Raw genomic sequence first — 26090 nt, 5'->3', positions numbered from 1 at the left:
ACTTCAAACACACGCAAGACGTACCGAAGTGAAAACGTCATTCAAATACAGTGTCATTACATACAGTAATTTCCCATGTACTAGCTGCATTGTGTAAAAATCGCGAGGATGATTTTTGCAAATCAAAAAAGACAAAACGTTTGTATTGATCGCACCCTGGGTTGGGTAGTAACTGATTACAAGTAATCTGGATTACGTAATCAGATTACAAAAATAAAAACTATATTACAAACTTGATTACATTTTGATTATGTCTTTAAATAAAAACTATATTATGTATTTAAATAAAAACTATATTAAAAACTTGATTACATTTTGATTATGTCTTTAAATACATAACATAGCTTTACATCATGCAGTTAATATACAGTGCAGTTAATAGTTAAAAAATTAAGATAGACCCAATTTGGAATGAATGGACATGGAATGGAGAAGATACAATGCCAGTATTTTACTTAGGCCTATCGAATAGGCCATCTTTAACCCAGACAATGTCTTTTTTTATTTAATGTATTTAATTCTTGAGTCTTTTATTTTTAAGTAATCTAAAAATACTCAGATTATGTTACATTATTTTTGTAATCCAATGGATTACACGTTACTGATCACAGAAACTGGCGTGTAGTCTGTATTCACTATTACGGCATTGGATTACATTTCAAAGTAATCTGACCCAACACTGATAGCACTCATGTATTAACCACAGTGCCAAATAGTCCAATGAATCAGTACCAGATCAGTGCTTTAAAGGAGAAATCCGGCGAGTTTTCACATAGATCTCCGTTTCTGTACTGTTCTTTTTCTCGTAATGTCGGTACGGAAAAAAAACAGGCAACAGCTAACACAGCCAGTCAGCTACAGTGCTACACTCTGTGGGCATGTACATGGGAGCTCATGTACATGCCCCCAGAGTGTAGCTAGCTGCTTGGCTGTGTTAGCTGCTGGCTGTAACAACTTGAGCTGGGTAAAACCAATTGTTTTGGGGGGGTTTCGTACCAACAGTACTTTGTGACCTCGTGAAACGGAGATGTGACAATTAATTGTATTTCTCCTTTAATCAGAAATAAGAATGAAGAAAAAAAAATAATTCCTATTTATAGCCCTCCCTGTGTATTAACCTCTGAGGATACTTTGCAAAATCGTAGTTGGGTATTGTTGTTTGATTTATCTTTACTCAATCAAAACAATACAACTGCAATTTTATTGATATTACCCGAAATACACAATTAAATAACATTAGTTTTTAATGTGTTATGTTTTTAAAATGGACATATAGCGTTTTGGAACCAAACTCTTCATTTAGACCTGAATCGTAGTAACCTGTGTATAGAAACTGCAAACTGAAAAAGTCCACTATATGGCAGCATAGCAGTAATGATTACCACAGAGCATTTAGAACTGTTTTAGGATCCCCCATGCATGTGGTATAACTGACTATGGGTATAACCCATGGGTATATAACCATTAACAGTAAGTGTTACTGGTGTATTGAAAGTTTTATAATACAAGTACAGAAATAGACTCAGTGGTGTGTGCACTAGATTGGGGGGAAATTATATGTGGTCATAAAATTCACAGCATGTGAGAGTGTTTACCTGTAATGCTTGAGTGGTGGTTTCAGTGGCCTTCTCCAAATTGACGCAGGCTTGTTTGTGACTCTTCTCCATATGCTGCCTAATCTCATCGATCTACACACAGACACAGACACACACACACACACACACACACAGAGAGAGAGAGAGAGTGCCCACAAGATCCACATGAAGAATTAGGACAAATAATTTAAAATATAAAAATATAACACACCATTAAAAGTTTTAAAAGTAAGAAAGGGGCACAATTTGTTCATCATACTTTACATTGATATAAATCAGTTTTGCACAGACAGTTTGGACATTGTCGCATCAACACTGTATGTGTAGCATAAACTTTTCCTATAAAACGTTATGGATGTGACATGGCCATGGAGCTGTGTCTAGGCAAGCTGAGCATACACATTGCTCTACCATTCCCTTTTCAATCTGGAATTTGTCCAATGATAACAATTTGTTGGAACCTTGAGTCCATTTATCCCCTTTTAAAATATGTATAATATTGCCATGTGAAAAATGTTGTTTCTGTATGGTTGTACACCATATTGCTGATGTAAAAAGAGTGTTCTCCATCAAATTCAAGTATAGTTACAAACAATAAAATATAGACCTAAATGAACATTTTAACAACAGTTCTATTTGTGTGTGCACAACTCTTTTTCCATGGTAAGGATTACCTTTGCATGGAATTGCCCAGGAAGTTTCTGTGTCATGCAAGTGTAGTGTTCACTGCTTTCAGCTTAGAGTGATCACTTTCATGTGGCCAAATCCCAAAGGATCAACAGTGAAAACTGTCTCTTCTTCAAACAATCTGATTTGCTCTTACCTTCTCCATCACACCCAACCTGCTGGAGAATTAGGCTATCCAATTAGCTGCTCTGTCAAGATTATATACCAGTTAGTTAATAACCAATTGTTTATATTTATTTATGCAAAAGCTGACTGACTGAATTAAGAAATACATTCATGTTGCTATTGTAGAAGAAATGTGCTGATTACAGACAGAACACAAGAAGAGATATCCGCACACTGTGTCTAAAGCTCCCAATTTAATGGTGGATGATGATACACAACGTTTCGACCACTCAGGTCTTATCATCCATTAAATTGGGAGCTTTAGACACAGTGTGCGGATATCTCTTCTTGTGTTCTACGTAGTATTCCCAATATCCAGCACCTGTAAATTTTATATAGATGTGCGTACACCTCTACACTTCTGATTACAGACAGCACAACTTTATTAATTCTTCCAACCTCACTTTCCCGACCCGCACGCGCCGCTGCCTCTTCTCGCGACAAATTATGTTTTACAAAATAGCCTAGTTTCAGTGTAGGCTATACTGGACACAACGATACTTTTGCAAATAAGCAACACTTTTTCTCGGCTACAATGCATTGGAAACGTGATTTGAATGAAACTATTGATTGAAATGTGAAATTAATGGGACTTATCTACGGGACGACGGGACTAATGGGACTGGGACACGAACTGGGACCTGCCTTCTCTTTGTGAAGTGTAGTAGTGGCTTTAGCTTGGCTTGAACAAATTTTTCCGTATATCGTCGAAGCCTCCCAGGCAGGAGGTGAAACTCACGCAGGTATCGTAACTTTGGCGATCGAAAATGCTACTTCCTCCTTCACAATTTGTTCTTCATCTACTTTTTCCCATCAGTCACTGGGATTTTCCAACGACATTTTTTGAAGGAGGAGAAAATTAACGCGCAATTGTATACAGTGAAGTATATACGCGCTTCGACAGACTCTCTTGCGTAAGTGCTCTTCTCCAGACTTAACAGCAAACTGTTAGCCTAGGCTAGAAGCAGACGTTTCATTCTTGTTATTTTTGTACAACGATTACTTTTTTTGGTAGGCTACAGAAGTAAAAACGTTACACCAATTGACAGTATTTTCGTTTTGGCAACTCATAACGCTGAATACCCTAGTCTAGTCGCTCTTAATGAATGGTGTGTGTGTGTATGTGTATGTGAGTTCTGTTTTGTGAGAACTTTCTATGGTACACTACAGAATAAATGCCTATGCTATGTTTTACGAGTAAAACTATCAATCAGTCGTAGGCTACTTTTATTTCTGATGGGGGTTCGCAGTGAAACCGCCTGATCTATCGATAAAACTATACCTTTCTATACCAATCTATTAAACTATAACTTTCTATACCAATCTACATGTTGCCAATAATAAAACTCTGTAACTCTTGTCTTACATCACACTCTTCGTTGTTAACATCCATTTTTGTGTTAAGGGTGAAGCAAGTTATATTTTAAAGATAAATCTAGGCTTGAGAGACGTAGTTCACCGGAGCAACACATATGTTAAATCCCTAGATTTGTATGTTTTAAGGTGCCAACATACAAGGGACTAACGTTTCGACGTGCACCCACGTCTTCGTCAGAGTCTATTATTAATCAAGGCCTATGCCATAGTTATCAGTAAAGCAGCCTCGGTGCAACTCAATGCAAGTCTGTCATGCCGAGGCAACACAAAAAGGTCATATGAAACGCTGTAAAACCCATTCAGCGCACATGCCCTAGTTTCACAAGAAAAACAGTCTCTACAAGTGTCCAAGAAGTAGCATCCTGGGTGCGAAGACCTACTTTTCGCCTCTAGCTCAGCAGTTGTGAGGTGCTCTTAACCGCAAACAGTGACGGGGATTTAACTGACACCTTATCAGATCTCCGACTAAAGCTGTGCTGTGCTGGCTAAATAAACTCAAAGCAACAAAACTAAACTGATTCCCACATTTTTGCAGTGACAGGACCATCGTGTGTGCACGTGCGGTCAGTCTTTGAATCAGACGCATAGGAGGATGCTTCCCAACCGCAGCAGAATGTAGGCACTGCGTCTTTCAGAATATGTCTCTCTCTCTCTCTCGCTGTGTGTGTTTCTATTGAAAGAATAATGAAGTCTGCCTTTTGCTTTTGCTATGTAGTCCTAATTTGTCAGCCTGTTTGGTTTTCAACATAGGTCTTGTTTTGCGCATAGCGCGTGACAAAAACGCATCGCTTCTTTTGCACGCTATTTCCATAGGCTGTGTTCGTCAGTTGTTTTTGATCTTTTATCGTTTATGCTTTTATTTACTAACATACCCTTTTAGTACCAACTGTTTTGACCTGTTTTTGACCAATCAATTATTTGACCAATCTGTTTGTGTGTGTGCGTGTGTGTAGAATGCACTTTTATTCTGCATGGCAGGTGAAGTCCTGTCTAGAAGTTTTAGTGGTGTAGCCTCTGGTAAGCATACCTAGCATTCCAAATGTTTGACTATGCTAATTTCTGGGCTGAGAAAGACGAGACACTCTTCTTGCTTAAACAGGCTTTAAAACAGTTGTTTGAAGTTTTAGTTAAATCACTAGGAAAAAATAGTATTTAGATTTTTTTTAAACAACTTCACAAACAACACAATTTCAGTTCAACTTCTTTGTAAGGTAGCCTAAGGTTTGTGTCATAGTGTGCTTGCAACGATGCTAAGACACGTTTCCTGTTAAATGGAACTGATCTGTGTTGAGATCTTCAGTGGTCTTCCGGGATGTTAACAAGGCCTGTGTGGTTTTGTCTTGCCTGTGCTCAGATTTGTGTCGCAGATCAACTTCACTCATCAGACAGTGTCTCTCAACTTCCCCGAGGAGAACGATGAGACCATGAGCGACGACTTCCTGCCCAGATCGCTCGTGGAGCCTGACTGCGTGCTCAAGTCCGAAGCCAAGCCGAGCGAGATTGAGGACGAGTGGACGCCCGGCGCCTACTGCGTCCCCGCGACGGGATACAAACCCCCGCCACCGGTGCCACCCCGTGCCGCGCAAGCCAGGTTTCCACAGACGCCCTTCCCTAGTCAGGCGGTGGCTGGAACTAGTGCCGCAGACCATTACCAGTGGGCGTGGGCGTACCCCAGCTACGCCAGCGGGCGCGAAGAGGGGGGGTACCAGCACCCGCACAGCATGCCTTCCTCCCTGCCCTCAGATGAGTACAGCAGCTACCCCGATGATGGCAGCCACCTGCAGGCCCGGTCCCATTCTCTCCCAGGCAGAAACAGCCCCAGCCTGGCCAGCCTGGAGCAGCCGAGCTCCCTGCTTTCCAACCCACCTCTGGCTGCCGCACACCCCCACCCCCACCCTCTCCCCTATGGCTGTGTGCCCATGGCCCCTGCCTGCTGTACACAGTATACACCCCCAGGCCACCACCACAGGGGTCCCGGCCCTCTCCATCAGCTCAGCCCCCAGCCTGCCTACCACATGGCCTATAAGCCCTCAGGTGAGTGTGTTCACCTCCGGTATATCACCTAAGGCTGTAACATTAAAAGGCATCCTCCTTTGGTTCGTGCCCCCTGTTTGCACATCAAGGTTCGGTTTGAATGAGGGCGATACACAAAAAGAGTAATGAATGACCATTATGTTTATTAGTCTTTGCTTATGTAGTACTGTGCATTCTCTGCATGCCTGCACGTATGAGGTCCATATCACACAGAGGCAGTTTGGGATAAATCCACGTTTGCCAAACGCCCACTGGCAGTGTGGGACGTGCATCAAGTTTTGCCAAAGTTTAGAACTCCATTAGTTTTAAAGTAGTAAAGCCCACTGGAAAAATTGTTCTATCTCTTGATTGTCAAATCCATAGACGTAAATGCTGTCGCCAGTGGGCATTGGCCAATAGGGGTTTTGCAACCATATGCACTTTTAAACCCCCAGGGTCTTTCTGCCCTGACCTATCTACCATGCATTTTTTAAACCTTAAAAAGGTAGTTTTGGCACCCCAGACGCAAGCTGCTAGCCTGACAAGCCAGACCCACATTATGTAGGGGCACTCACCGTTCGCAGTGCACAGTCCGAGGGGAGGGATAATCGGTTGTCTTTCAAATTCCCTCTGCACGCAATAGGACAGCGCTGAGTCCCATGTGTTTTCCCACCAGCGGAGCTAGTTGGCTAGTTCAAACTTTTGCCAACTTAAAACCAGTTTAACTCATGTCACACTGTTAGCCAAAAGCAACATCCATCTTCTTTGTTTTCAAGTAGCAGGGAATTCAAGCCAATCGTTGCAACTCTGCCATCAATCATTATGTTAAGCCCGCCTAACGACTCTATACACAATTTGATTGGCCTGATAGAAGTTTAATTTTTCGAGCTCACAAGCCAATGGAGAGTTGCTAGACTAGCCCTGGAAGCAAATGTAATTTGCTGCCGCTGCGTCTAGATTTCTAGGCTAGCAAGTTGCCTTAATGGCCAGGACACCTTGAGGTGCCCTTTTCCACCTTGGGCCTAGCCGCCTGCCACGCGTTGTTTGTTATATACATGGTTTGTGTTAGTTCTAAACCTTTCAGATGACTTTGGTCACCTCAGGCCTGTCTCCCCATTGCGTATTACCTACCACACACCCTTTCACTCTGTCAAGTCAGTCAGTCCAACGCCCCACAGCACATAGTTCAAATTGTATTTCTGTTGGGGTCTGACCTTCCTGATTAGGACCTCCCCCAACAGAAATAGAAACAACAGTCTGGGGGGGATTGCACTATTCAATATATTCTTATGTAACGTAAATTGCAATTCCGTACCTGTGTTAAAATGGTGTATTTAACGCAGCCTAATGTATGAGCTCATTGTCTATTAACATTCATGTTTACCTGAGTGTGTCTTGATGCAGCCTACCTTAATTACTAGACTTGTGGTGTTCGCTACATTTAATACACACATTGACATTGTGAATTACAGTCGATTGTCGTGGTGTAATTGGAACTCTGCCAAAGCACATTCATGGATGAGTGAAATACGCCTCTGCCGCAGCTATCGTCCTGGTAATTTATTGCCGTGCAGGACTGCATGCATAGTGTGTGTCTCAGAGCCTGCCAGTTGCACGCCAGGTTGGCAAGTCAGGTTTTGCCCATGGGGGAGAGAGAGTAAAAAGGTATTTGACATGCACAGACACTTTCTCTCTAATGCAGGGACACACACAATGATGCTTTTGAAGCATCATTCGGGCAGCCGTGGCCCACTGGTTGGGCAACCGTGGCCCACTGGTTAGCACTCTGGACTTGTAACCGGAGGATTGCCGGTTCGAGCCCCGACCAGTGGGACGCGGCTGAAGTGCCCTTGAGCAAGGCACCTAACCCCTCACTGCTCCCCGAGCGCCGCCGTTGAAGCAGGCAGCTCACTGCGCCGGGATTAGTGTGTGCTTCACCTCACTGTGTGTTTCACTAATTCACCGATTGGGTTAAATGCAGAGACCAAATTTCCCTCACGGGATCAAAAAAGTATATATACTTATACTTATATACTTATACTTTTACTTTTCTAAACGCATTCCTCCCCCCCATGGCGGAAGTAACATTATAGTGCTCCGCTGAGCTCTCCTCTCCAGCAGTCCAGCATAACCTGACAATCTTCTCATGTTTTTCTGCCTCAGGTCCTGAGCAGCATCACCCTGGGCATGTCCGAACTAGTTCATTGCAAAGGTGGGTCCAGTCCACCACATATCATACCACTCATGTCCAGTGCTGGGTCAGTTGCATAGGATATGTAATGTGATGCGATGGTGGTTATCACATTGCAAGCCTGGACAAATGCTTGTAATTGCATGCCTACATAATCACAATGTGCCTCACATACTTGCATAATGTAATAGCTCACTTAAAATGTGCTTTACCCAAACGTATATAATGTTATTATGCTCCTGCCAAAATCTAGCAAGTAGGCCTAACTACACACAAGCAAAAGGCTATGAAACAACATCAACAGTATACTTTACACAATAACCATGCTAATGCACAAACTGGCATTTATTTGAAATGCTATCAGCAAAGTTGTAAGTGAAAACTATTTCACGGTGTGTTACGAACAACATAATGACATGACAACATTAATCTTTCATGAGGCCCATATAGCATCACAATGAATATGAAGATCATGCTAAAAATTAGCTTGCCAAAACATAAATATGTAGGTTTCATTATAGCTCTCTTAAAATGAGCTTTCCAGTACTACATACATGTCTAAATATGTAATTTAATGTTTTATACTGTCTGGTGTGTAGCCTAATGTCATTGTATTAATGGTGTTTTTTGTAACCTATTTTGGCCTGTGTCAGATCAAATGAAGGCTTATTGAATTTCGTGTACAGTACTTCTGAGAAAAATACTATACTGTCCCGTGTTTAAAATGTTAACAAGGGCAACAGTTGAACCTGCTCTGCCTCATCGTAGCCTTTCAGGAACATCAAAATACATTCCTTTTGTTCATAGCGTGACTCAAATGTCAGTCTTCATAGTGTGACAAAAACATTGATATTCACACTTTGACAAAGAATATCAATCAGCCAGGTAACCAACTGAATCTGACAGTACAGAGAAAATTGCCCTTTTCCTGCTGACGTGCGAAAAATGGAACTCTTTTGACAGAGTTACCACCCTCGCTCTACTCTACCCTCCACCCTCCACTCCCCCTCACTCACACACTCTCACTTGCTCGTTCACACACTCATGCTCGCTCCTTCGCTCACACACTCTCACTAACTCACACACTCTCCCTCGCTCACACACTCTCCCTTGCTCACACACTCTCAATCCCTCTCTCACTCACACACTGTTGCTTGCTCACACACTCTCCCTCACTCCCTCTCACACACACTCACGCTGGCCCACACACACTCGCTCACTCCCACACTCTTTCTCCCTCTCTCACACACTCTCGCTCCCTCTCTCACTCACTCACACACACTTTACCACACACTCACTCTCACACACTCTCGCTCACTCTCACACACTCTCCCTCACTCTCTTACACACTCTCACACACGCTCCCTCACTCTCACTCACTCTCACACACTCTCCCTTGTTCTCCCACACTCTCACACACACACACACACTCTCGCACACTCTCACACACTCAGGCTTGTTCCCTCTCATTCCTAACTTATGGGTGTCCTGCATGTTGTCTTCTTGCAGTGAGTATGTAGTTCCTCAACCCCAGCATACCAGTCCCAGAGGAACCCAGTTATCCATGGAGCAGAGTGAGTGACTCCGACACACACGCACACTGTCACTCAGGCATACACACACAGTCACACACACACACACACACACACACACACACACACACACGCACACTGTCACTCACGCATACAGACACAGTCACAAAAACACAAACATGCTCGTACACACACAGTCACTCACACATGCACACAAACATGGGGTCGGGTCCTTCAAACCAGATTAATTCAAGTACTGTACCTCATAACACTGACATAGGACCCAGATTCATTCAAATACCATAGCTCATTCATATACCATAGCTCATTCAACTGAAATGGGACCCAGCTGAAGAGCTCATAAAACAGCGGAAATGCTAAATAGACTGCATTTATATAGCGTTTTTCTACTCCTCTGAACACTCAAAATGCTTTACAATTTCATGCCTCACATTCACACACAAACACACACACAGAATCCCTCCGACTGCTGAACGACTCCCCTTTCTCCTGCACAGCCTCTAGTGGAAGCCGAGCTGTAGTTTTACGATGGCATATAGTGACAATATATTTGTTTATATACTGGCATACTTCCTAAAACATATTATTGAAGTGTGATGTTTAGAGTTTATTGTGTTTAGTGTATATATAATGTTAATTATTTAATTCCTTTTTAACTTTCTGTCCTCCAAAGGGAAGGTGTTTGTCACATACGAGTCCGACAGTGAAGACCATGTCAAAGAGATCATCAAGTTTGTTGCCCTGCTGAGACACAACGGCTTTGACACACATGTACGTTTAGGATTATTTAGGTTACAGGCCTACCTTGTAAATAGTTATTAGTAGCGATTGTGCTAAAATTGTAGCAAATGAAAAGGTGAGGGACTAATTCAGTTAGAATTCAAAACCTCTTGTCAAATTCAGTGAATGGCTCCACTCTTGTGTCTGCCTTCAAAACAACTTGTTTTTGTACAGTCCTGGCTCTGGAAATGGAAAATTTAAATACAAAGTATCTTAGACTTAGCCAAGCACAGTTACAGACAATCAACACATTGCTTTAAGAGCAATTAACTGTTCAAGGCTAGCTCAAATATCAGCAGCTTTTCAGCATAGAAGACTACACATCTTAATCCAGATCCAGATCTTTAGTTGAATTTGTAATTGACCAGTTGCACAAACCAAATTTCCCTCACGGGATCAAAAAAGTATATATACTTATACTTATATACAAACAATTTTACCTTGTTTGTTTCCTGTGGAGCCAGGTGCGTTTGAATCTACACGTGTAGACACTAATTACATTCCAAATAGCGGCAGGTTCAAGTATAAGTATAAGTATATATACTCTTTTGATCCCGTGAGAGAAATTTGGTCTCTGCATTTATCCCAATCCGGGAATTAGTGAAACACACTCAGCACACAGTGAGGTGAAGCACACACTAATCCTGGCGCAGTGAGCTGCCTGCAACAACAGCGGTGCTCGGGGAGCAGTGAGGGGTTAGGTGCCTTGCTCAAGGGCACTTCAGCCTGGTCGGGGTTCGAACCGGCAACCCTCCGGTTACAAGCGCTAACCAGTAGGCCACGGCTGCCCTCACACCAAACACACCTGGCTCCACAGGAAATAAACGAGCTCACCGAGAGCCTTTCATGCAACTAGTCAATTCCATCAGTAGCTGAGTCATCTTTGGACTCAGTCCACTACACCAAAAACAGCTAAGATCCATTACTTGAGCAGATATGTGATCAGATGTCCATTGGTTCTTCTCAACGCAGAAGAGGCATCTACTGTATAAGCAGACGCGGCTCGTTCACTTGGGCAGGAGGGGCAGAGCCCTACTAAAGATTCCACTAGAAAAGTAGATCCACAAAATATTTTTTTTAAATAAAATGTTGTTTGTTTATTATTGTAATCAGTGGCAAAGTACTTAATCATGTTACATTTGTGTATGATTTGCAAAGAAATTTCGCAAAGATCGCAAAGATCTCGTTGATCATATCCGTTGTAGGCCTACTGTAACATTACATTTCATTTCTGGTGCCCTGAAGAAATTGAACAGCGCCTGCTGTTTGTCTATGTAAATCTGTCGACAGATAATGGAACTGCAGCTAGAGCGCGGTTAGTAGAAGGTCGGGTGGGCAGATCATGCCACTGCCCACCCTATACGACGTCAGAACTTACTGCCTACTGTAGGTAGTAGCCTATGCCTACTGTATTAGTCCGCACAAAGTTTGTGAGGTCAGGCAGAAAGTTGAAAAATGGCGAGTGAACAGCGTGTGTGCAATAGTTTCTCTTAAAGAACGTATTCGAAAGACTTGAGTTTGTAGTTAACTTAGCTATCAAAGACCTAGGACCTGATCAGCCCGACATTAACATCGTATACCAACAAACAAAGGACAAGAGTCGGTCATTTAATCTGACATTTTCACGTTCGTGGTAGGCCATATGTCTGATAAGAAGCTCTGGTTGTCCTGAACGCAATAAAATGTTCTGTTTTCCATGCCTGCTTTTCCGATCTTCTGGGGGACAAGGGGATGTTTGGAGTAGGCTAGTGTAGGTGTGTGACATGAAAAAATTTTCAGAGAAGGCAAAAAACATGAGGCTAGCATCTGAGTTGTGCAAATTAGCCATGCTGGGGAAAGCTAATATTGCAGCACAACTTCGATGAGGGCTACACTGTAAGCGAAATCGTAATGAAGTTTGTTCACCTGAGAGTGACACAGATAAAGTAAGGCTGTTTGCACAGACATTTGATGGGGCTAGTGTCATGAGAGGAGCATCTGTTGGAGTGCGTAAGAAAGTGTAGCCTACCCTAATTGCTATGCACATCAATTGAACCTGGTGATGGAAAAGGCTGTTTATTTAGTTACTTATAATTAATATCGCGCAGCGAAGCGGCGGTCATATAGGTTTAGTCAGAATTTATTTTGTATTTTTTTTATTTTTCGCATGCCCAAATTTCCGTCAATGATTCCCGGGACACTGAAAGACCGGGGTACACGAAACTTGGTGGGCATGTAACCCCACATGGATAGCATGGAACCATCGTTTTTTTTTGTTGATCTGTAGCCCCCTCGCTGGACTGGACCCCCGAAAGGAGGGTAGGGCAGACACAGTTTTCTGTGAATATCTCGAAAACCGTAGGGTTTAGGAGGACTATTTTTTTTTTGTATGTTGATCTCAAGGGGCCATGTCAACCCATTCCATAACCACTCATTTCATGTATAGCGCCACCTAGTTAAACACAAAAAAGTAAAAATGAGGTGTTGTAATTGAAGGTATCTGTGACCTAACATAGTCAAAACTGCACAAAATTGGAAGTGTAGGATCATTATGACACCCTCTGTATGCACGCCAAGTTTTGTGGAATTCTGTTCATGGGGGGCCACACAATAAATTAATTTATGTTACTATACACCAACTGGCCTGTAGGTGGCGGAGACAGTTTTCTGTGAATATCTCGAGAACCGTGGGGCCTAGGAGGTCCACCTTTTTTTTTATGTATGTTGGTCTTGGGGGGGCATGTCAACCCATCCCATTACCACTTATTTCATGTATAGCCACCTAGTTAAAAATTAAAAAGCAAAAAATTTGGTGTTTTCATCACAATATCTCTGGCTGAGAAGGTCAAAACTTCACGAAATTAAAAGTGTGTTTATGTGTACATTTAGTGACGTACACCAACAAGGATTCCCAGGACACTGAAAGACCGGGGTACACAAAACTTGGTGGGCATGTACCCCCACATGGATAGCATGGAACCGTCATTTTTGTTTTGATCTGTAGCCCCCCGCTGGACTGGACCCCGAAAGGAGGGGGCAGACACAGTTCTCTGTGAATATCTTGAGAACTGTAGGGCCTAGGATGACCATTTTTTTTCAGTATGTTTGCCTCCAGGGGTCATGTTAACCCATTTCATGTGCACAAACAGATACACACACACACACACACACACACATACATACATTCACAGTAATCATACGTATGACACATACTCACACAGTAGACATATGTATGCTTGCATGCACAGGCACATACGCAGGCGCACACACAAGCACGCACACACACACACACACACACACACATAACACAACACAAACAATCAAGAATTTCTCAGAATTATGAACAGGCAAGATGTAGGTGGGGTTGTATAAAATGAATTTTACATGTGAAATCTATGAACTAATCATGTTTTGGTACTTGTTGTCTAGCAGATACCAGTGAGAATTGAGTGTGGATAATGCAATTTAGTGAGACAGTTAGAATCATATAGGCCGTTCAGCGTGATTTCTTTTTGTGGAAAAAATGTGCTGGACTGGGCGGCGGTCATATTTTGTACCGCTCTGCGGTACATCTAGTTTCTTTTATGAGTAGGCTAGGCCTACATGACAATAAACAACTTAAACTTGACTATGAGAGCTGAGTGGTGTAAGGCGGCGTGAAGCCTACACTTGGAGCTCTAGTGGAATTTTGATTTCGCAACGAATTCTCGGTTCTCCACTGATCTGAGTAGTTCTCCACTGATCTGAGCTAATGAGCTGATTACCGGTACCTACATTGTAGCTTTTATTTGTCTGGAATCTCAACATTTTAAACTTCACTTCTTATGAATAAAATAACATTAAGTAGGCTATAGGTTAATAATGCATGAACAAAACGGTATTTTGACCGCAAGTGGTAACATTATGGAATTCCATTCCCCAGATTTCGCTCATAGCCTAGCCATAGAAAGAAAGTCATAAAAATGAACAAAATCTCTGTGGACCGCCCTTGTGCGTCCAGCTACCGGTGACCTGAAACTATGCCAATTTTTTTTTCTAAACTTGATCAACAGACTCTGCCCAGCCTATTTGTCAACCCAGGAGCCGCTACTGTGTATAAGAGCCCTCTATTCACACGTTCACACACAGAGCAAGAATCTGTGGGTGATCTGATCCATATTCACACACAGAGATCTACATACAGTACTATAGATCTATGTGAGATCTTTATTCATATAGACCAGGGATGTGTATGAGATCTGGGCTCCCTTTTGTTTTTTAATTGGTCAATCTCCTCCACAGATCGACGTCTTTGAGCAGCAGCTGAACAGCATCAGCAAGATCGACTGCACAGAGAGGTACATCCAAGAGGTGAGACACACACACACGTTCACACACACAAACGCGAGCGCAGTCTTATTATCATTTATTCATCAGCATGGTCAACTGCACAGATGTACGTACATCCAAGAGGTGAGACACACACACACACCAATTCATTAGCAACTACACACAGAGGTTCATCCAAGAGGTCAGAGGTGCCGTTGACCTTTGAGCTTGAGGTGGCCCATTTTCTTCAGTTGATGTTGTTTTGCCTGGGGGGACGTTTCATGACCTTGTTTGACCCCTGGCCCGCACAGCCCTGTGCACCGAGATCTGTAAACTCACATCTCTAAAGTCCAGTGTGTGTGTGTATGTGTGTGTTTGTTTTGTCTCATGTCCCTCATAGAAAGATTACCTGATCATCATCGCCATAAGCCCTAAGTACTTCGAGGTTGTGTCCGGAGACAGCATGTTCGTGGAGAGAGACGAACGGACATTAAACACCGTTTACATCCACAAACAGGTACGGCTCATCGGGGGAGCAAACGTTGGCTGTCAAACTAGACTGCAACTAATTGAAAGTAGTTTTGCTGGAGTTTTTTATGTTCTTTGTAAGTCTGGCATGCTTTGCTAGGATGTGTTGTGACAGCGTGTTTGGACGAAAACGAAAAGTGTTTTTTTAATTTTTTTTATGTGATTTGGCTGCAAGATTTGTTCTGTGTCTTCCCATGGCAGCTCCAGAATGAGTTCATCCAAAATGGCTGCAAGAACTTCAGGTTCATCCCTGTTCTGTTCCCCGGGGCCAAAAAGGTAAATCAAATTGCTGTTTTTCTCTCACCTTCTTTGAAAGTTAAAATTGTGTGTGTGTGTGTGTGTGTGTGTGTGTGTGTGTGTGTGTGCAAGCACAGGAGAGTGAAAGTGTATATGTGTGTTTGTGTGTGTGTGTATGTGCACAAGGTGTGTGTGTGTTACCATGTGTGTGCACAAGTGTTTGTGTGTGTGTGTGTGTGTGTGTGTGTGTGTGTGTGTGTGTGTGTGTGTGTGTGTGTGGGGATAATGATGGATAATAAATCCATCATTATGTCTATTTTCAGCCCTGTCATTGCTCTTTCTCTCCCCCCGATCTCAGTGACTGTTGACAAACCTCCTGTTTTGCCTGAAATTCTCCTTAAACTCTTTCTTTCGTAACCATGCACAGATGCAGCTTACTGTTAATGACAGCTTGTTGAAAGACAACAGTGGGTTCTGGCTTCTCAGCACCTCTGGCGCTGGCACTCTCTCTCTCTCTCTCTCATATCAACTCCATTACTCAATGTAATAGTGATCCATAACATCGTCATTTGGCACACAAGAAAACATCTCTACCTCTCTCAGGGCCCGTCCACACGGAGACGCTTTTTAGGTTAAACGCAGAGGTTTTGCTTCGTCTTGGCCGAGCATCCAAACGAATCCTGTAAACGCACTGCCCGAAACCGCACTTTTCTGAAACCTGGTCCCAGAGTGGAGAAATCTGAAACCGTAGCCCGTTTGAATTTGTTTAGACAGAGAAACCGCACATCCTGCTTGCGTATCGATGATGTCATCGCCACACCTCAGCTGCCCTGGACTTGCACTTATAGTATTGCCTAACAATACTAGTTTTCATACATGACATTACCTACGATTACACTCCGTAAGATAAATATCACAACTGGTGCTGCGCAGCGCCGATAGCTTATGACTTGGTGGACTGAACACGGTTTTTTCCCGGTGGTTTTTAATGCATTCTAGCTACTGTCAGTGACGCGAGAGAACTTCAGTTATTAGGAAAGTGCGTGTAAGATTAGGCTACATTAATTTGTGCGTAGTGCCAGTGTCATTCATTTATTTGACATGTCTTACAACATATATACATGCATTCACAGTCGAGTGAAATCAGATATAAGCATACAAAAGGCGCTTAGAACTCACGTTAAGCCGATGGTAGCACACTGAATGCAAATCGCGCGATTTGATTTGATGCAGGCAAGCGTATTGACTGTTACTACTTGAAGGTTTTATAGCAATATTATAAATGTGGCGACAGAAAAGCCTAGAACTTGGGTAAGCCTTGCGTTTAGTAGCCTAATTGCGGTGATAGCCAAAACTAATGTGAATCACGGACTATCCTACAACCAAAGAAAGTAAAGGTGATTAGTAGGCCTACCTGCGTTAGCCAAATAAAGACGGGACTGCAACCTTCACAAACCGTAAAATAAAGTTTATTAGTTTTACAGTTGACTACAGTTGACAGTTCACCATCAGTCCACACAAACAATTCTGGTTTCCTTGCACTAGCCATTTTGTCATAGCCTATTCTGTCTGTTTGTAAAGCACAAACTTTGGTCAATTTCTGTGAAGAAACAGTGCCACCTATAGGCCTCTCTCTCTCTCTGTCTGTGGTTGAAGTAGCACGTCAATAGATGACGGACAAGTGGCTTATTCAATCATATGCAAGCATTTTTTGATTAGACCCAGCCATCTGAAGCAACACTTCAATGGATCGGTTCCAGATGGATTAGTGGAGCTAGGCGGAGCGAAATTCATCTGGCTATTACCAGGTTAGGGCCGACGGCCTCAGTGTCAGGAAGCAACGAGTGTAACAAAATGCTTTACTGCATTTACACACATATACGCCAGGCTAGAACAAGGTAGCGATGGAGTTTCTCAGACATTCGTCATGACAGAGCCAGCGAAAAGAAGCAGAAAGCGAGTAAACCGTTGTCGGAGGAACAGGGAAGAGGAAACGACAGACTGACTGACTGAGGAGTGTCGTAAATCATACACTCTGAGGCTGTAGGGGGAGCCCTGCAGAGAAACCTGCGAGAAAACAGCAAAGAAATTGGCAAAACTGCATACCGGTAGTTTCTCTATTGGCATGTCTGCAAATAAACAGCACACTAATTTCTCTCTCTCTCTCATTTCTCCCTCTCCCCCCGTCTCTGCCTCTCTCTCTCTCTGTCTCATTTCTCTCTCTCTCTGTCTCATCTCTCTCTCTCTCTCTCTGTCTCATTTCTCTCTCTCTCTCATTTCTCCCTCTCCCCCCATCTCTGCCTCTCTCTCTCTCTGTCTCATTTCTCTCTCTCTCTCTCTGTCTCATTTCTCTCTCTCTCTCTCTCTCTCTCTCTCTCTCTCTCTCTCTCTCTCTCTCTCTCTCATTTCTCTCTCTCTCTCTTTTCTCTCTCTCTGTCTCTTTCTCTCTCTCTCTCTCTCTCTCTCTCTGTCTCATTTCTCTCTCTGTCTCCATTTTTTCTCTCTCTCTCGTTTCTCCCTCTCCCCATCTCTGCCTCTCTCTGTCTCTGTTTCTTTCTCTCTCTCTCTCGGTCTCGTTTCTCTCTCTCTCTCTGTCTTTCTCCTTTCTCTCTCTCTCTCTCTCTCTCTCTGTCTCATTTCTCTCTCTTTCTCTGTCTCTTTCTCTCTCTCTCTCTCTCTCTCTCTCTCTGTCTCATTTCTCTCTCTCTCTCTCTCTCTCATTTCTCCCTCTCCCCCCATCTCTGCCTCTCTCTCTCTCTGTCTCATTTCTCTCTCTCTCTCTCTCTCTCTGTCTCATTTCTCTCTCTCTCTCTCTCTGTCTGTCTCATTTCTCTCTCTCTCTCTCTCTCTGTCTCATTTCTCTCTCTCTCTCTCTCTCTCTCCCGGTCTCATTTCTCTCTCTCTCTCTCTCTCCCGGTCTCTTTCCTCTCTCTCACGGGCATGCTGGGAGTTCAGGTGTGAGTGCGTCTTGGGTGAGAGCGTGTTTGGGACACAGGTTGCTGTCTGTCTGTTTTTTCTTTCTTTTTTCCCCTTCTTTTCCCCCCCTCAAAACCTATGCCGGTTTAACAATTTGCCTTCTTGTTGTTGTTTGGCCTCGTGCAAACAGTTCCTTGTTGCGGTTGTTTTGGCTTTGTTGGAAGATGGCGTGTTCCCAGCCAGAGAACACGCCATCTCTCTCAATTCGTAATGGAATTAGGTGTGTTCCTGAAGCGGTAGTTGCGATAGAGGAGGTGTTAGTTGCAATCGCTGATAAAGTAGGTGCGGGGAATATAGGCTCTGCTTCTAGGATGAATAAAGCCGTGGTAGTTTTCCTAAAAACGCAGGATCTGGCTTGTGCCGTGATTGAGTCTGGGTTGTGGGTTAGAGATACCTTTTTGCCGGTAACGCCATTGTCCGCGCCAGCGACAAAAGTTACCATTTCGAACGTTCCACCGTTTATCGCCAATGACACCATTAAGCGGGAGCTATCCCGTTTTGGGACGTTTGCTAGCACATTGACAATGATTCCTTTAGGTTGTAAGAACCTGGCCCTTAAACATGTTATGTCTTTTAGGAGACAAGTGTTTATGTTTTTGAATGAGCCTGGTAAATGTTTAGATGTGTCGTTTCGTGTACCGTATATGGGGAGTACCTACATGCTTTTTGCTACTACGGAGAGTTTGAAGTGTTTTGAATGTGGGGATATAGGCCATAAACGTTTCGCTTGTCCACACAAGCGACCGGGCGGTGACCAACCGCATACTATTGTGCCTACGGAGGGCAACATGGTTTCAGGCCCAGCGGAAGAGGGTGAGGTTGGGCAGGAGGAAGCACCGCTGGCACCGACATCTGGTGAGCCTGATGAACCGAGTGAAGGTGCGTCCACTTCGTATGGTGTTTCCGCGTCTCATGGAGCGACTGAGCATGAGGAGGTAGGTGAAACAGAAAATGAGCCTGGTTCTGAACGTGGTTTGAAAAGGAAGGCAGGGGTAGCAGGTGGTGCTGAGGCGGTGACTGTGGTAGATCAAGAGCAGGATGCGGATGGCTCTGTGTATGACCCGCCGAGCTCGGAGGGTCCGTCAGGGGATGAAATGGATAATGAAGATCGGTTTTCAGAGGTGTCTGATCTCAGTCAGTTTGAGTTTGAGGATAGTGAGGATGTGTATACTGTTGATCAGATTAATGCTTATTTGGACGAGACTAAAGGTAGACGGGTACCGGTAGGGAGGTATTTCCCTGACTTGGATAAGTTCGTGAGGTCAGTGATCAAAGCGCCGTGACGGTCGGATATGATGTGTTGTCACAAAGCAAAGCGTTATCGCCTTTAAGCAACGCTTTTAACCGCGATAAGGAAAACAAGAAGGCTAGTTTAAGAAAAGTAAGGGTAAATGATTCACATGGGTGGTTTCACTCGCTTATCTTGGCCTCTTCTGTCTTTTTTCCTCTTCCTGTTCATGGGATTTTGCTAAGAGTGGGATCTTTAAATACCAACGGAGCAAGAGATAGAGGGAAACGGGTTTTGATTGCAGATTTGTTGAAAGTTAAACAAATTGGTGTGTGTTTCTTACAAGAAACTCATACAGATGTGAATAATGAATCAGAGTGGGGTTTATGGTGGGAGGGGAAGCACTTTCTTAGTCATGGTTCAAATTTTAGCGCCGGGGTTGCCGTTCTTTTTTCTCCTGCGTTGACAGTCAATGTTTTAGCAACGTGGGAGATAGAAAGGGGGCGCTGTTTAGCAGTGAAGGCTGAGATTGGGGAGTCTGTTTTTGTTTTTGTTAATGTGTATGCTCCAAACAGGGGCTGTGACAGAGTTAAGTTTTTTCAGAATGTTTATCAGGGGCTGCAGGCCTTGGGAATGATGATATTTTAGTTTTAGGTGGTGACTGGAATTATTGATTTTATGCATGATAGGAACGGTGAAGAGCCTCATCCGCCATCTGCAAGTGTCTTAGAGAGAGTTGTCGTCTTGATGAACCCTGTTGTTGGCTGGAGGGAGAAGAATGCAGGTATAAGGCAATATACTTGGATAAGGCCTGGAGGGACAGAATTTAGCTAGGCTTGACAGAGTTTTCTAGTCAGTATGGAATAGAGTATTTGGGGTTCATATCTATCCAACCTCTTTTTCTGATCATCAACTGGACATCTCAGCTGTTAGGACAAATTTTCCGTTTTAACATTTTTGGAACATTTATATAGGAATTTACAATGGTTTGGAAACAGGTTTTTGTCAGCAGTATGCCTCTTTTTGCAGCTGTTAAATTCTTTAAAAGGTTTGGAGGGGGAGATTTTACTTTTGGAACAACAATTTGCAGGGAATAATGAGTCTTCTTTAAATGAGGCTATAAAGTCTAAACGGCAGGAGCTGGGTTCTTTTTTACAAGAAAGGGTTAAAGGGGCTTTAGTCAGAAGCAGATTTCTCACTTTGAGGGATATTGATGGGCCTACATCTTTCTTTTTTGGGTTGGAGAGGAAGACTGGGCAGAATAAACAGATGCTCAGTCTCAAAACTCCTGAGGGTGGCAGCACTTCTGATCCGTCAGAGATGCGCAAGTTAGCTGGTCGTTTTTACACTGATTTGTATTCTGCGAAGGAGGTGGATGTACGGAGTGGGGATGATATTCTACAGAATCTCCTGCAAATCAGTGCGGATCAGAGACGGATATTGGACTCTGTTATAACTTTTCAGGAAGTGACTGCTGCTGTACAACAGCTGTCTATAGGTCGAGCCCCAGGCATGGACGGTCTTCCTGCAGACTTTTACAAGGCTTTTTGGGGGATGATTGGGAACGACTTCTTTGAAGTGCTGCAGGAGTGGATCAGGGATGGATCCCTCTCCGAAAGCTGTCGACGGGCGGCCCTGACACTTTTATCAAAGAAGGGGGACTTATGTTTGCTCGCCAATTGGAGACCTGTGGCTTTACTATGTACGGACTATAAGATTCTATCAAAAGTGATGGCAAATAGACTTGGGGAACACATGGACACTATAATTGATAAGGATCAGTCCTACTGTATTCAGGGTCGAACAATACAAGATAACTTGTTCTTAATCCGTGACCTTTTAGACCTAGCTAAAGGTCATAATCAAAACCTTGGGATGCTGTCACTAGACCAAGAAAAAGCGTTTTATCGCGTTGACCATCGTTTTCTTTTTAGCACGCTATAAAGGCTTTTGGGTTTGGGGAATGTTTTATATCCTGGGTGAGACTCCTGTATGCTAAAGCTGTATGTATGGTTATGGTTGGTGGGGGTCTGAGCACACCCATTCAGGTTGGGAGGGGTATTAGACAGGGTTGCCCTCTCTCAGGGTTGTTATACTCTATATCAATTGAGCCTTTGCTATGTCTACTTAGACAAAGGTTGGGGGGTTTTAGGGTTGGGATGTTGGAAGAGCCTGTAAAGCTCTCAGCATATGCAGATGATGTGACTATTATGATTTGCAATAATGACGATGTGAGCTCTGTTCGTCAGGCATTGGCAGTGTTTGAGAGGGCATCTTCTGCTAAGGTAAATTGGACTAAGAGTGAAGCCTTGTGGTGTGGGAGAGAGTGTGATGCTCCAAAGCTCCCCTGTAATTTAAAATGGGATCGAAAGGGATTAAAATTCCTGGGTGTGTTTTTAGGGGACATTACTTTTCAACAGAAAAATTGGGAGGGGTTAGTTAATAAAATGTGTGCTCGGTTGTCTAGATGGAAATGGTTGCTACCTCAGCTGTCATATAGGGGGAGAGTTCTGGTCCTGAATAACCTCATTGCCTCGGCACTGTGGCACCGGATGTCTGTTCTGGATCCACCCAAGGAGTTGGTGGTGGAGATCCAGCGTATGATGGTGGACTTCTTTTGGTCGGGGCAGCACTGGCTCAGAGCGGCTGTGTTATACCTCCCGCTGCAGGAGGGGGGCCAAGGCCTCATGGACATAGGAAGCCGAGTGGACGCTTTCCGGCTGCAGGCGGCCCAGAGACTGCTGTACGTCCCGGAGGTCAGCTGGGCACAGATTGCTTGTGCTTTGTTGAGGCAAGCCGGTGGCTTGGGGATGGACAGGCAATTGTTTTTGATGGACCTGGACTCAGGAGGTCTTTCAGGGTTGACCCCTTTCTACCAGTCAGTCCTACGGGCTTGGAAAATGTTAAGCACTCAGGGAAGGGTCATTGTACCCAGTATGTGGGTGGGAGAGGAACCACTTTTCCACAATGCAGCTCTACCAGTGGTGGCATTGCAGTCCCCCACTTTGAGGGCTGGTTTTCTTCGGGCTGGCATCATGAAGCTCAGGGATTTAGTGCTGGCGGACTCCTGGCGCTCTGCAGAGGAGGTGGCAGGACTTACGGGGACTTTTTCAGTCCGGCTTGTTTCAAGGGTGATGACGGACATTCACAGGATTATCCCTGAGGATGCAAAACATTGTCTCCTGTCCCCGATGGAGTTCATAGGTGAGCTGGACTGGTTCCCGGAGCTGCGGGTGAGACCCGCAGTCGGACAGTGGTGTGAGGGCCAAGGTGTGCTTCTCAGCTTCGCGACACCACAGCTGGAGTTTTTTGAGAATGCAAGCAAGAAGGCACTCTATCACATCTGTGTGAAAGTCAGGAATCTTCAGGGCTTCTCTGGTGTGAGGGAGTCGAGGTGGGGGGTTTTTTGGGGCCGGGTTCTTCTCCGAAAGGCAGTTGGCGGTCTATGTACAAGTGTCCCATTCAAAAAAGAACGGGTGATCTCCAGTGGAGAGTTGTACATGGTGCAATAGCTACGAACAGACACAGAGCACACTTAGAGCCAGGGGTAGGGGAAGGGTGCGTTTTCTGTGGGGAGAATGAAACTTTGCCACATTTGTTTGTAGAATGCTCTAGGCTGAGGGGGTTGTTTGATTTAGTGAAGGAGTGGTGTGGGAGATTGGGGGAGTTTTTTTCGTGGGGTTTGTTTATTTTTGGTCCCAAATACTCTGTGGCTAGGAAGGCTCATGTGGTTCTTCTGAATTTTCTTTTCGGACAGGCTAAGATGGCTGTGTGGCTGTCCCGGAGAAACAGGGTGGAGGGGACAGGCTTAACAGAGCCGGTGCCCTTGTTAAAACTATCCTTGGCCACAAGGCTGAGGATTGAGTACAAGTACTATCAGCTAATTGGTGACCATGAGACTTTTAATGGAACATGGGGGGTTGAGGGTTGTATTTGTGCACTGGATGAAGGAGGGAATTACTGTTCAAGTTTTGATGGGTCAGATAATGGGTGTCTGACAGCTAGGTTGGTCTGTCTGTCTGGTTGATTGTTTTCTTTTTGTTTTTCTGTCTTTGTTTTGTTTTTTTTTGTGGTAATTTTTTTTTGAATATTTTGTGGATGTGAGTTTGGGGATGGTGGGGGGGTGGGGTGGAGGGAGGTTTTATTATGGGTTGTTTTTAATGTTACCTGGTTTCCTTTTTTGACTGTCAATAAAGGAACCTTAAAGTCAAAGTCTCTCTCTGTCTCATTTCTCTCTCTCTCTCTCTCTCTCTCATTTCTCTCTCTCTCTCTCTCTCTCTCTCTCTCTCTCTCCCGGTCTCATTTCTCTCTCTCTCTCTCCGGTCTCATTTCTCTCTCTCTCTCTCTCTCTGTCTCATTTCTCTCTCTCTCATCTCTCTCTCTGTCTCATTTCTCTCTCTCTCTCTCTCTCTCTCTCTGTCTCATTCTCTCTCTCTCTCTCTCTGTCTCATTTCTCTCTCTCTCTCTCTCTGTCTCATTTTCTCTCTCTCTCTCTGTCTCATTTCTCTCTCTCTCTCTGTCTCTCTCCCGGTCTCATTTCTCTCTCTCTCTCTCTCTCTCTCTCTCTCTCTCTCTCTTCAGAGCCATGTTCCCACGTGGCTTCAGAACACACATGTGTACAACTGGCCCAAGGATCGGGACGATATCCTGCGGCGACTGATGAGGGTGGAGAAGTACAACCCTCCGCCCATCGGAGAGCTGCCCACCATCGTCTCAATCCCCATTTAAACCTGCTGCCCTGGAAACGGAGTAGTGGCACAACTGCCTTTTAAGACAGGTCCGCCCTGTGTGTGTGTGTGTGTGTGTGTGTGTGTGTGTGTGTGTGTGTGTGTGTGTGTGTATACGTGTGTGAGTGTACTGTATGGAATGTTGATTTTGGCATGACTTTGTTTGGTGCAGACTGTGAAGATGGTTTTCTTTGAAAGATGTTTTTGAAGTTGGGTCGGTTACCCATTATGGGAGTGACAGACAGGTAGTTCTTGTCTGTGTGTGGCACAGTGATGACACCCAACAAAGCTCAGCTCGGTTAAGTTCCTTTCCTAGCCCTGATCTCTTGGCCGGATCTCAGCCATAACTCAGCTGGATCCAAACCGGTTCTCAACCAGGTCTCAGCCAAATCCACACCAGATTTGAGCCAGAGGATAAGCTCATTGATAAGTCACTCAGGTCAGATGTATTTAGACTAAGAACCATCACACAACATAGCTCTCAGGAGTGGACTAAGAGGTGCTGAAAAGGGAAACATACCATACTTTAAAAAGTGTTACATATCAATAGAATACAAAAAATGTGACAAATAACAGCGGGACTACATTAATTGCAATACAGGTTTGAGGTTCTGTTACATAAGAAAGTGACATTGAATGACATTTTCACTTAGTTTAGGGACAGCATTTTTCTGATTCTTGTTAGCATGGTTTCCTCCGGTTTACTGGAGGGCAGAGGGCACGTCTCACACCCACGCAGTCGGCTACATCACACACATGATTACTATTTGATTTAAGGTGTCACATCGGCACATTGCTTTGATAAAATATCACATAAACATCTAGGTTTTTTTGTGCGGTCAGTTTATGAAATGCAACCCTGTTTATGAAAAGTGGCGACGGTGCCTTTGCTAGTTTCAAGACCCATGAGCAATTTAGTGCTTTGCAGGAGGTCCCTTACAACTGCCAAACTGAGCTCTCTGCCTGAAGTACATTCTTCTCCATTGCGAGGGTGGTTTTATTTTCCGTTTGGCATCTCAATCATGTTCTGTACTGTCTTTTATCTACAGTATTTCAGGTTTATTTCCTTGGTTGGATATTTTTTTAATTTTGTTTTTAAATCCATTATGTTGTTGCCTTTTTTGGGGTGTGAATCATGTTGTGTTTCCATCATGAATAACAACATTGTGTCCAACTTCTGGACTTTTGACTTCAAATGACTTTACCCAGCTACACAATGGTTAATAGGTTTAAATATTTTTTTGTATTACTTTAAATGTATCTGAAAGATGCGGTTTGCAGGGGAAATACAATACACATATTTTGTTCTTATAGCTCATCCCTGTAGTCTGAGCCTAGGCCACTGTTGTACACTACAGTGGAATTCATAATGCAATCATGTTGTCAATTTGTGTACTGGGTATCCAATAAAGTGGTACCCCATTTGTCAACAAAAAGAATCATGCTCTTACCCGCGACAATGTTACATTTTTGTAATACTAGGCATTCCAGTTGCACATTGTCAATGTCAGAGACTTCAGTCTCGGTATTGCAAGTCGGTGTATCACTGCATCAAAATTAGTTTGAAGCAGTTATTTTTAGGTTAAAGAACAACATTGTGTTGCTTAAATGAATGTACTTACAATATTAGTTTAGAATGTTTTTTTTGTTTTGAATATTTGGCTGACCCTTTTTGATTAATATAATAACAAATTAATAATTGTGTTCCGTTTTCCTCACCTTGATTAAAGCACTTATTCTTATATC

The 26090-nt window shown here is 43.7% G+C and overlaps 1 protein-coding gene across 3 annotated transcripts; it reads left to right on the top strand.

Moving 5' to 3' along the window:
• Positions 1-3247: 3247 nt before the first annotated feature.
• Positions 3248-26068, top strand: traf3ip2b (TRAF3 interacting protein 2b). 3 transcript variants are annotated; one of them, XM_048234824.1, is made up of 10 exons: positions 3248-3361; positions 4360-4439; positions 5179-5858; positions 8001-8049; positions 9538-9602; positions 10255-10352; positions 14622-14690; positions 15049-15165; positions 15378-15452; positions 24199-26068. In XM_048234824.1, exons 2-10 carry the CDS (start codon positions 4417-4419, stop codon positions 24343-24345), a joined length of 1323 nt encoding a protein of 440 aa, XP_048090781.1. In that variant the 5' UTR covers positions 3248-3361; positions 4360-4416; the 3' UTR covers positions 24346-26068. The 3 variants fall into 3 exon arrangements, with proteins under 3 accessions (XP_048090781.1, XP_048090783.1, XP_048090784.1); XM_048234826.1 differs by lacking the exon at positions 4360-4439; XM_048234827.1 differs by lacking the exons at positions 3248-3361; positions 4360-4439 and adding an exon at positions 4795-4841.
• The last annotated feature ends 22 nt before the right edge of the window (positions 26069-26090 follow it).

This window comes from Alosa alosa, chromosome 23, assembly GCF_017589495.1.
Source record: "Alosa alosa isolate M-15738 ecotype Scorff River chromosome 23, AALO_Geno_1.1, whole genome shotgun sequence".
NCBI classification, from domain to species: domain Eukaryota; kingdom Metazoa; phylum Chordata; class Actinopteri; order Clupeiformes; family Clupeidae; genus Alosa; species Alosa alosa.
This window is presented reverse-complemented; position numbering and strand designations above follow the sequence as displayed.